The 11,566-nt window shown below is 34.0% G+C and overlaps 2 protein-coding genes across 4 annotated transcripts; one reads left to right on the top strand and one right to left on the bottom strand.

Annotated features, from left to right (window-relative positions):
- Window positions 1–1,515: 1,515 nt before the first annotated feature.
- LOC100791893 (26S proteasome non-ATPase regulatory subunit 12 homolog A) lies at window positions 1,516–7,548 on the top strand. Of its 2 annotated transcripts, XM_003531346.4 has the most exons (12): window positions 1,516–1,803; window positions 2,073–2,267; window positions 2,923–3,030; window positions 3,119–3,223; window positions 3,326–3,382; window positions 3,490–3,686; window positions 5,759–5,858; window positions 5,960–6,072; window positions 6,169–6,319; window positions 6,458–6,535; window positions 6,854–7,102; window positions 7,265–7,548. In XM_003531346.4, the coding sequence occupies exons 1-11, from the start codon at window positions 1,684–1,686 to the stop codon at window positions 7,070–7,072; spliced, it is 1,443 nt and encodes a 480-aa protein (XP_003531394.2). In that variant the 5' UTR covers window positions 1,516–1,683; the 3' UTR covers window positions 7,073–7,102; window positions 7,265–7,548. The 2 variants fall into 2 exon arrangements, with proteins under 2 accessions (XP_003531394.2, XP_040874111.1); XM_041018177.1 differs by having other exon boundaries at window positions 1,643–1,803; window positions 5,960–6,319.
- A 1,214-nt stretch (window positions 7,549–8,762) lies between these two features.
- LOC100792946 (ethylene-responsive transcription factor ERF112) lies at window positions 8,763–10,509 on the bottom strand. 2 transcript variants are annotated; one of them, XM_041018189.1, is made up of 3 exons: window positions 10,318–10,509; window positions 9,799–10,225; window positions 8,763–9,379 (listed from the first exon to the last, which is right to left on the bottom strand). In XM_041018189.1, exons 2-3 carry the CDS (start codon window positions 10,163–10,165, stop codon window positions 8,856–8,858), a joined length of 891 nt encoding a protein of 296 aa, XP_040874123.1. In that variant the 5' UTR covers window positions 10,166–10,225; window positions 10,318–10,509; the 3' UTR covers window positions 8,763–8,855. The 2 variants fall into 2 exon arrangements, with proteins under 2 accessions (XP_040874123.1, XP_014634447.1); XM_014778961.3 differs by having other exon boundaries at window positions 9,799–10,509.
- Window positions 10,510–11,566: the final 1,057 nt, after the last annotated feature.

An 11,566-nucleotide genomic window follows, 5' to 3' on the forward strand; every position in this document is an offset into this window, starting at 1 on the left:
CATGTCTATCTATAATTATATATAAAAGTTATAAAAATTATCTATTTATATTTATTTTTAAAAATGCTACATCATATGCAACATTTTTTTTTTGTTGAATTATGCAACATAGCATCATCATATTAATTTTTTTTTTTCTAAATTGTAAATATTTTTTTATTCGTAGAAACACATTAAAATTTAGTTTGTAAAAGCTCAATAAAGATTCCAAACTTAATTATAAATATTTCTTATTTTTGGTTGATGTTGAACATTTATCGTTGCCTACAAGAATATTTTGTTAATGAATGATTTACTTTCATGATCAAGACCACAAGCTACTAGTTCACATATGATCAACTTTGTTCAAATAATTTCTTTTGCTTTTATACCAGATAAATATTCGGATAGGGTATCAAATACCTACTTGGCTCCACAAAGAAAGCAAATGACATATCATGTAGGTAGTCATCAAGGATAATCAAATACTCACTCAACTTTACAAAAAGCCAATAATTACAATTAATAATAATCATTGAACTGAACCACCTAAACCTAGTGTAGGAGGCATATTACTTAAATGATAATCAACACCTTCAAGCCTAAGGTCCAAGACTCAACAAGGTTAGTATAAAGAGGAAAGAACTCACATGTAAAGACCATTATTCATTTAATATGCATTTATTACCATGTTTATGACTTTGAGTCAAATCCTTACTTAAGCTTAAAGTATCTTTTGTAATAGGAACATCTTGTGAGCCTAGTTCAACACTAAGGGATGACATAGCAGAATATCCTTTGACATAAGGGATGACATTCAATATCTTGTGATAGGAACATCTTTAAAGAGCAATCATGATCACTTGTCCACCAATTTTAGAACATGGATCATGAGCCTAGTTCAACACTAAAAATCATAAGAGATCCAGGATCTCCAACACATCCCTCACACATGAGAGCTAAACATCTTTAGCGTGAAGTTTGCAAAATTGAACATTTGTGGTTGGTTCGATAATGGATAACATAATAAACACAACAAGTTGTCATGATAGATTCTAATATCATATTAGAATGTGGGCTACAGATTTAATCCAATCCTACAAATCCAACTTGAAAGGTGAGATTTTTTCACACTTATATATACTATTTTGGTCTCATCACTAGACAACTTAGGATCTCCAACATAAGATGAGCTTGATTCAAAGAAGTTGACATGTTAGAGTTTCTTAAGTTCACAAAGAGGTGAAGCAGGCAACAAATTAGTTTGCAAATTGGTCACATTTTGTATCGAGAATTACATTTTGCTTTTCTAATATGCTTGCGGTGTCGGTGAACTTACTTTGACAAGATTTATAGGATTTTATTTTCTCATTTTATTTTTGTGTAATGAATTGTTGTCACTTTTAATATAAAAAATTGAAGAAGTATTAGTCCATCCATACCAACAAGAGGCATTGGCTTTAAACCTACCAACTTTCTCAACTAAAAAGTGCTTTTATTCCCAACTTAGCCACTTTGTTTTCTAAAAATGCATTTGAATCTATATTCTTCTTTTTGTCAAGTACACATTTTATTTCTTCTGAAAAAATATTCAAGTATGTTTGAGAGTCCAGACTCCGGAGCTTTGTTAAGAGGCGGATCGGGCCAGGCTATTAAGAACGTTGTTGGGCCTAAGTGGGTCTGAGGAGTATAAAAAGAGTGTCTATGAAAAACTCTCCGTCCTTCTCTTCTCACCTCTTTTACCTTTCCTTCCTTCCACTTCCAATTTTCAATAATTCACGACTCCTTCCGAGATCTCTCTCTCTCGCCCACAATCCAACCATGGTACTCTCTCTTCTCTTTTTGCTCCTTCCCCTTTCACTTTCACTCAATTCATCCATGGATCGAATCCATTCCAGATCCCTCTTTTTACTTTATTGCCGCTTGCGTCTTCTACTTTTATTTCCTCACTTCCACCGTTAATTTTCCCTACTACTAGTTGCTTTATTTTTTTTTTGGCTTCAACGACTCTGGGGTTGTTTATTTTTTTGTTCTGAACTGAAATTCGACGATTGTGGTAACTGAAATTGACGTTTCCTGTGAATTTTTTGTAGGCGAATACGGGGAATTTAGACGCGGCGATAGAGCAATTGCTGAACGTGGAGAAGCAGATGAGGCTCGCCGGTGACGTGGCGGGTACCAGAAAAGCAGCCACCGATATTTTGCAGCTCTGCTTCGATGCACGAGCCTGGAAAACACTCAATGACCAGATTGTCGTTTTGTCAAAACGACGTGGCCAGCTCAAGCAGGTGCTCGCAGCGTTCCGATTATTATTATTATTATTTTATTTTATTTCATGTGTGGAAAAACCTCTTAGGTTACGTGAATTGCTCTGTGGTGTTTTGTGTGAGGAGGTTTAGGGTTTTAGTTCTCTTTGAAAAAATTGGTAGTTGTACTTATTTGTTCATTTAGAATGGAAAAAATAGTTTATTAATTGACTCAAATTTTGCTTAGACAACAAAATTAGCATGTTAGGGCCGTGAGAATGTTGATTCCCTACCATGTAGAGTTACATGCGAGTAGGCTATCTAAGTTAGTGTCGCTAAATAGCCGCTAAAGCGGCAATAGTGCCTCTGCATTGCCGAGATCCTCAGATCTGCTATCGCGACTCTGTCTGCTAATGCGGCCGTTATGGTTGTGGGCATGTGTCCTGCATCCTCTTGTCATCTCCGGCGAGTCTCCAGTCAATTGAACTGAGTTAGTATTATGCCGACTTTTATGCATTTTATTTTTATTTGCATACAACTTAACTGTATACACACACAAACACACACACTAAAAGACACTTGTATATCTCCTTTATTGATAGGAGTTTAGTTCAGATGTTATGTAATTGTATCTGTAAAAGGTGCACCAAAGGTGGTGTTGTCTGTTATTAATAATGAGCTGATTATATGTTTGCAGGCTGTAACAGCTATGGTGCAACAGGCTATGCAATATATTGACGAGACACCAGATATCGAAACTCGCATAGAACTCATCAAAACGTTGAACAGTGTGTCTGCAGGGAAGGTCGGTGTGCTATGTTTGAACTTTTGTTTGTTTTTTAATTTTTCATTATTGGATTATGTATGATTTATATGTTTTTATCATTTATTAGATATACGTGGAAATTGAGAGAGCTCGATTGATCAAAAAACTTGCAAAGATTAAGGAAGAACAAGGGCTTATAGCTGAAGCTGCTGATTTGATGCAAGAAATTGCGGTCAGTGTGAATGTGTCACATGTTTTGTTGGCTTGTATACTTTGTTTTTTGGATGTAACTAATTAGTATTCAGTTTACTTATGGAATGGGTAATCTGAACAGGTGGAAACATTCGGTGCCATGGCCAAGACTGAGAAAATTGCGTTCATTCTTGAACAAGTATGAGATATTTTTGTGTTACTGTGATGACAGCAATAGCAGGTCACTAATTTCTTGTGTTGCAATTCAGTTGCTGATATCAGAATCTTCCATGTCAAATTGTATAGGTTCGTTTGTGTCTAGACCGCCAGGATTATGTTCGTGCACAAATACTCTCAAGAAAGATTAGCCCAAGAGTATTTGATGCTGATTTATCTAAGGAAAAGAAAAAGCCTAAAGAAGGTGATAATGTTGTAGAAGAGGCCCCTGCAGATATACCATCTTTGCTGGAGTTGAAGCAAATCTATTACGAACTAATGATTCGGTAATTGAATATGTACTTCATGTTGCTTTTTTTCTTTTTCTTGTTCCATCATGATGTAGTTGCAAATATTGTGCCTTAACCTTGTATATTTGGTATCTCTTTTCATTTTATTTGAGATAAGTCAACGTCAAGTAAATGGTGAAAATTATTGTGGCTTTTTGGGCTTCTAAACGTAGCTATTTGTTCCAATTTGTGCATTTGAAATGCCCAAGAATAAGGCACATTGCCAATGACTGTCTTCCTGCAATGTGTTCACTCTCTTCACTCTCTGTTAATCTCTCTTGCTTGCATTTGTTCTGGTTTTAAAAGATAGGCAAATGGTAACTAGTCAGTGCCCTTAGTGCCCTTAGGGCACTGGTTAAGGGAGGGGCACTGGTTAAGGGAGTAAAATGGGAAATGTTTGTACTGAGATGCGGAAAAATGCACTCCCCTGTGAGTTTTAAATGTGCTCCCATATGATTTCCAATAAAACATTTCCTCCTTTAATTCCTTAACTAGTGCCCAGCAAGACCCTAAAAGATATAATGCAGTTTGAAGTACATGGTGTTCTCTACTATTGCCAAGTATTCATTTTTTATTCTCTGTTTGATGGTTTGGAAAGAAAAATAATTTGTTAGAAGGGTTAAATCAGCCTGTTACTAAATATCTAAGTATAAATAGAAGAGACTTCATGCAAAGCACATCTGCACATGACTTTCCATGGGTATATTAATTTGCAATGAATTTATAATTCGATAGACTTGTAGATTACCTAAATTCCAATTGCTACTTTTGTTTACCCATATTATTTGATTATTTCAAATACAAAATATCCAAACATTAAACTTGTTTTTGTAAAGGATTATTAGAATAATCTATTGTAGTTAAAACATGCATGGGGAAAGCACTAAAACAATCTTTTGGAGAGATTACATAATTATTATATATTTTTTGAATCATCCTTCAATTAAAAAACATCTTCAAATAAAGCTGAAATAAATGATTCCTAAATATAGGAATTAGACGTTTTAGACTGGACAGTTCTTTTAAAAACTTGATGAATAGAATTGTGACTATTCTTAACTGTTATTAAATATTGTGCAAACATAACTTGCCTATTTTTAGTAGAACATCTTGTACTGAATTAATTGATTTTAAATGATAATGATAGGCCATTTTCAGTTACTAACCAATACGTTCAATTCTCTGATAATTAATCTATTTTTATCTCATTTTCTTTTCAACGTAACCAAAATTACTGTTTTTATGTGTCTGTTTTCTTTTATAACTACTACATATCATTCCTTTACCATCTTGAATCAATCATGTTGTCATGCATATTTGTTAGTTCAAATATTCTGACTTGATGCAAACTGTGAATGCTACTTAGGATTGTATGAAAGGGGACTGTTAAAATCATGTAAAATAGCTGGCATTAGGAATATAAGATGAGTTTGAAGTAACAAACGTCCTGGTTATATATTTTGAAAGTGGCAAATATGTCACTACTTGAAAATATCTTATACGGCAAGGTGAAGACCTTATTTTGTTAACTTTGTAATTCCCACGTAGGTTCATATCTATTGTGTGTTTGTCATGCTGTGAGTGTCCATGTTTGGTATATCATTGAGTTTTATGTTTGACTGTCACCGGCTTAACTCAACCTTCCTCATTTACCTGGGCTTGGGACCGGCTATGATACCACAGGCAGAGTTATTGTGTGTGATATGTTCAGTGCTTTATTTATCAATTGTCATTTGTGCTGTTTATTTTATTTTTGTTTAATCCTAGTTCATTTTGAAATATTTTATTTGAATGTGTTTGAGGAATGACTTATAAAATTTGACAGTAATAAAGTGTATGGAAATTGTCATAGCTTATTAGATTGTACCAGCAAATTGCCCACAGCTTTCCAAATTTGGTGCAAAGATTCTATATCACTTTCAGACTTCAGTGATGTGAAGTGATGTAGATGAGTGTTTGTGTTTTGTACTTTCATGCTACATATTTTTTAACTACTTATTTTATGCTGCTGCTTGCTGCTGATTTTAAAATCTTTGTTGTCTTATGCTGGTTTCTGTTTATGTTTCAAGATATTATTCCCATAACAACGATTATCTTGAAATTTGCCGTTGCTACAAGGCAATATATGAGATTCCATCTGTCAAAGAAGACCCTGCCAAGTGGATTCCAGTAAGCCTTTTTTTTTTCCTTTTTCTTTTTTGCCTTTTCTGTTATTGTGAGATTCTGTTATATGATATTGTGTTTTTCTGCATATTGTCTTTTACATGTAGATCCTAAGGAAAATATGTTGGTACTTGGTTCTAGCGCCCTATGATCCAATGCAATCAAGCTTTCTCAATTCCACCTTGGCGGATAAGAATCTATCTGAGATTCCAAACTTCAAGTATGTTCTCCTAACTTTTATCCCATGTTTTCCAAGTCACGTTCATTTGTTTAGGATTTCCTTGTCATTTGGTGTACCTGTTATATGTGTGCCTAGGCTACTCTTGAAACAGCTGGTTACCATGGAGGTTATCCAATGGACAACTCTATGGGATACATATAAGAGTGATTTTGAGAATGAGAAGGCCTCTGGGAAATCTTTGGGAGAAAAAGCAGCAGAAGATCTAAGGCAAAGAATAATTGAACATGTAAATAACTGATGACATTATATTTCTTCTCACCCCATCAATTTTGTTGGTTGATATTGTATGATATGCTTTATGCTTTATGTTTTATACTTCTTTTTGTGAACATTAATATCGAGCATTTTTTCCTACCTTTTTCAGAATATTCTTGTTGTATCAAAATACTATGCAAGAATTACATTGAAGAGACTTGCAGAGCTTTTGTGCCTCAGTGTACAGGTTTGTGATTGATTCTGGTTGTGGTTGTCTGCTTTTAAGTCTCTATAAGTGTTACAGAGGTAACATTTTTAAATGGTGCATGGGCACACCTAGTCTGCCAGTGGATACTAGTATTACAAAGAAAATTTATGATCTTGGGGGTTGGCAGGGTCTTTTTATGCTGGTGTGCTGCTGGAGTTCACTTACCACTTCAAGTGGTTTATTTTGTTTATTGTTGAGCTGCATGTGGATATGGATATTGCAACAGAATTTATTTCATTTTCTTAAAATGTTATTTCTTTGTGTGATCATCCTAATTAATACTTGTATAAAATTCAGGATGCTGAGAAGCATCTCTCAGATATGGTTGTGTCTAAGGCGCTGGTGGCAAAGATTGATAGACCATTGGGAATAGTCTGTTTCCAAACAGCAAAGGATAGCAATGACATTCTTAACTCATGGGCAGCAAACTTGGAGAAATTACTTGATCTTGTGGAGAAAAGTTGTCATCAGATACACAAGGAAACCATGGTCCACAAAGCTGCTTTGAAGGTTTAAGAAGGTTCGAATCAGCAGTTACTGTCACAGGTAAAGTATTTGTCCCTTTTCCCTCTGTTGCTCCTCTCACATTTTCTTATTGCCGCCATTTTAAGAGGGAGTTGGGGACACGGAAGGGAAGTCTGGTTTATGAAAAATGGTAGAATTGTGACTCTTCACATCTCAAGTAATGCTTGTTTCTGGTAAATGCAGGGGCATCTCAATGATGTGATTTTGTACTGAAGTTGCCTTTTCAGGAAAATGTTCTTTTGAACTGTCACCGACTGAGTTGGTGAGGAATTTCGTTAAACGATTATGCCTTTTTCACTTTTATATTCTGTCACTCATGCTTTCAGGGTAGAGCTGGATATATGCATCATAGTACTGAAAGTAGCATTGTTGTATACTACCGGTACATACCTTACCACTGACTTATGACAGGATCGTAAAAGATCTTGATTGAAGCAGTGGCTGGAAATTGAGTGTTTGCTCATTTATATTCTTTTGCCTGGTTGATTTTTTTCCCCTCTTGTACCTCTTCTTTCTTCTCTATATTACATTTTCTTGTGAAATTTGGACGTTTCGTGCTATTTTCCCTGATGACAAGCAAAACACCTATTTATTTGAGTGCAATGATTTGGGGTTCACCTGAAGTGAACATTCGCCTTATTTGAGAATTTCTTAAATTGTGATATTATCCAAGTTTCTAACCTCCTCTTAATTCTTGTAGACATCTTATTATTTTCCCTACTGAACTGAGATTCTTTTTTCCAAAATATTGGAGGCGTAACCTTAATCTTTTCAGCTATGTCTGTGTCTCGCTAAACGATTGGTGTTGTGACCTTCGTGTTTACCATCATGCATCCATTTAGTCGTTGAGTACCACTGGGGTTAAAGATGGTTTATTGAAATAAAATATAACGTAAATATTTTATGAAAAAGGATCTCTCTAAAATTTATTATCGAAGATCAAAATGAGATCTTCCTTAAGGTAAAAGTAATTATCAAATTATCATGGAAACATATTCTAGTCTCGTTTTTTTATAGACCACATTCTAGCCTTTTGATTGTCGGTCCTAAGTAGCAAATTTATAGCATAACTACCATAAGTTGCGTACAAAATTATATTTCTATGGTGTTTTGCACGTCACTGATATAAATTTTTGTGAACGCGTGGTGAGTTTGCCTCAATGCCTAGCTTGAAGGATACTTCAAAGTCAAACATTGAAATTGCTTTGCTCAGACGCAAGTCACAATTAAATAGAAAGGCATTTATAGAACTGAACTTCAGACTTCAGAGTATATCATTTGCTTCTTTTCTAGAAACATGCGGATCTAAGGGGCGTTTACTTGTGATCTTTCTTTTTTTAAAAAAAAAAAAATTATAAGACTGTTAATTGTTTTGAATGTTTCATGTTTTTAATTTGAATATAAAGATTTTTTTTTTTGTTTCTTGTACAAATCATTAAAAATAAAAAACAAATTAAAAATATTACTGTTTTGGTTTAAAGTGTAAATAAGAAATAAAAAAGGAAATAAAAATACTGACTGATTAGATTAAAGTTTGTAAATATATGTTTGAATTATAAATATGTTGGTTCTCCAGTTTGATTAAAATTACTTTAACTAAATGTTACTGTTGGATAAAATACTTTCAACGAAAAATGAATTTTTAGAAGCAATTCATATGTTGCTTCCAAGTAAAACTCAGTTTAGTGTCAAACATAGGTAGATATAATGACAAACTAAGTTGTGTGAGATAAAAGTATAGCCTATGTCGACTCGAAATAAAAAGCAATTTACATCAGGCAGAAGAAGAGGAGCTATTATAAGCATAACCAGAAGACCATGCCGGTAGTAGATGCGTAGGATAAATCGAAGGTGGTGCCTGGGGAGAAGTCATAGATATAGTTGATGAAGAAGCCATGGTAGTCTGATCGTAGAGGCTCACGGGTAAATCATGAACATGCGAATAAGAGTTGTCATAAAAATTGCTTGAAGCACGTGAACCCTGAAGAGTCTCAGTGTGTCTGAGCCTAACGTTTTCAGGGAAGTTGAGTTTGGCTTTGTTGCCTCTGAAACGCAAGGAAGCTTGATCGTACGCTCTGGCTGCGTCCTCAGCGGTTTCAAATGTTCCTAACCACACCCTTCTGGCTTTCAAAGGGTCTCTTATTTCCGCAGCCCATTTCCCCCACGGCCTCTGTCTCACTCCTCTGTATTTCCTCCTCGCTTCTTCTTCCTCCTCCACTTTCACCTTCTCTCTTCTGTATTCGTAATCGTATACCGTATTCGCTCTTCTTCTTCTTATCGTGCTTGAACCTTCCGCAGCTAATCATATCCAACATTAAGAAAGAAAAACAAATAAGTGTTCTAAAAAGGTTTTTTTTTCCACTTTTATATGATGTAACATGTTATGTTATGTGTCTCCCCTGCCGGAATCTTCAATCATTATAAACATGTTTAATATAAATATTCTATTAAGATGTGGGTATTTTGTGGGATCCTATTCCAACCTAACCTTCAGTTCTTGTGTTATTTTTATTATTGTTATTATTATTATGAGTTCGTTGTTCTAGTTATTATTATGTCAAGCATTAGTAGAAAAGCATGTTAAAATAATAAATTATTTGTATACTCTTTGTGAACATGCCCGGACCCATCAACATATATCCTAGACCAGAAAATAAAAAGAAAAAATATTTTATCATTTTAGAATTTAGAGTATGATTATCAATTATGGTGCTTACTTGTTAAAATAGCAGGGAATGAACCTCCACGTAAGAAATCACTTGTATTATCATCTTCCCTTCTTCTCTTGAGAACAGAGTTGCCACCATGAGATAAAGAAGTAGACGAAGGTGGCATAGAACCAGAAGCCATATTTGAAACATCATCACCACCACCACCACCAACAATTGCACTATTAGTATTATCAATATTGTGATGAACAAGAGAATAATCTCCACAAACCACACGTGTCAAAGCAGTGATCATGGCTGACATCTCCTTCTCTCTGTTAAAACCCGAAAACATCATTGGCATTGACAACGAGTGGTGCTGCTGTATGTAACTCTGGTCAACCTCGTTACCCTTTTCTCTATCGTTCTTCATCATTCATATACACAAATAACTTCACCATGCACGCCCTTCAAAAAGCCAACTCCAACACAAAACCTTTTCACACAAAGGGAAGAAAATTAAAGTTCAAATTGGGTATAGCCGCCACGGAGAGACGTCGGTGTTTAAACTAAAGAACAAACTTGTACCCAAATACTAAATATCTGAAATAAATGCAACAGTGATAATAAAAAGTTTAAGGAGTTTGAAATATTTGGTTTGTTCCCTCTGCATGCCCTGCTTTAACTTGTTTCCAAAAGCTTTGATGATACCAACAAGTTGACCAAACAATTGCATACAAAACATGGAGCTAGCTTATGGATTAATAGTGATGATGGGTCAAAGGGTTTTAGGTGTGAACCAACTTGGCAGTTCTCAGTAGGTCGGTGCTGAGAAAAAGGTTACAACAGTGAAGCCGACATAAAAATACAACATTTTTTTAAGATCTATCTTAATTTGTATCTTTAGTTACAAGCATTAGAAGTTGAGTATTGGTTGCATTAAATATTTTGAATTTTTTTCATCATAATAATCCAACCTGAGTAAACCCAGATTTATTCAGTTTAGTATGTGTTTTGTTTAATGTTAAATAGTTGATTCGGATTCAAACTCATAAAAGAAAAAACATTTTAGATCTATAATTAATTTTTGATCAATTTTAACTTTAATTTTACTTTAGAGAAGAGTTCAGAATTATTTTTTTTCTAAAATTGATTATAACTTAAAACAATTTCAAGTAATTTTTAAGTTAGACCTAAAAAATTTTATATTAAATTTTGTTCTAACTTAATTTAATAATAAAAATATACAAACATATTGCACCACTTTAAAATTAATCCTGACCAAAATCAATTTTAATGATTGAAAAATGTAATTGCCTTGAATGATTGAAAAATGAGTTTTAACTTTTGTCATCATAATAATTCTTTCTTATTCAAATAAGATGAACTCCAATTAAATATACTCGTGTCTCTACAATAAAGTATTATAAGCTTAATTAAATTAATTAACCGACTTGAAACGCAAATGGCAGATGGATAATTACGTCTAGTGGTGTTATTCTCTGTAGTATCTAAATATATTGGTGTCATTAAGCTGGATTGCATTTATCACCCAATTTGGTTCAGTAAGGATTGGATGAATCTGCAAATTGCTTACGCTAAAGTTAGTACTTGTCTACTTGATATATCAAATTGGTTCAATTTTTTTAAAATTTATTCATTATCTCTTATTAATAAACATGTTTCTATAGCCATCACACATCCATTAATTTTAAAAAAATGTTTTGGTTAAGTAAATCTAGAAGATGAAAAAGAAAAGGAGGTGCATTTGAACTTTCATTTTTATGTCAAGTGTTCAAATCAAACTCGTCTATTAATATATAGTTATACATCCTCC

The sequence above is a fragment of the Glycine max genome, chromosome 8 (assembly GCF_000004515.6).
Source record: "Glycine max cultivar Williams 82 chromosome 8, Glycine_max_v4.0, whole genome shotgun sequence".
Taxonomy (NCBI): domain Eukaryota; kingdom Viridiplantae; phylum Streptophyta; class Magnoliopsida; order Fabales; family Fabaceae; genus Glycine; species Glycine max.

Excerpts from the sequence above, each read along its gene's own strand:
- LOC100792946 (XM_041018189.1), bottom strand. The coding sequence starts at position 10,165 with ATGATGAAGAACGATAGAGAAAAGGGTAACGAGGTTGACCAGAGTTAC. Across the intron at positions 9,380-9,798 it reads ATTCCCTGCTATTTTAACAA|CTGCGGAAGGTTCAAGCACG; the intron begins GTAAGCACCATA and ends GGATATGATTAG.
- LOC100791893 (XM_041018177.1), top strand. The coding sequence starts at position 1,684 with ATGAAAAACTCTCCGTCCTTCTCTTCTCACCTCTTTTACCTTTCCTTC. Across the intron at positions 1,804-2,072 it reads TCGCCCACAATCCAACCATG|GCGAATACGGGGAATTTAGA; the intron begins GTACTCTCTCTT and ends AATTTTTTGTAG. Across the intron at positions 2,268-2,922 it reads GACGTGGCCAGCTCAAGCAG|GCTGTAACAGCTATGGTGCA; the intron begins GTGCTCGCAGCG and ends ATATGTTTGCAG.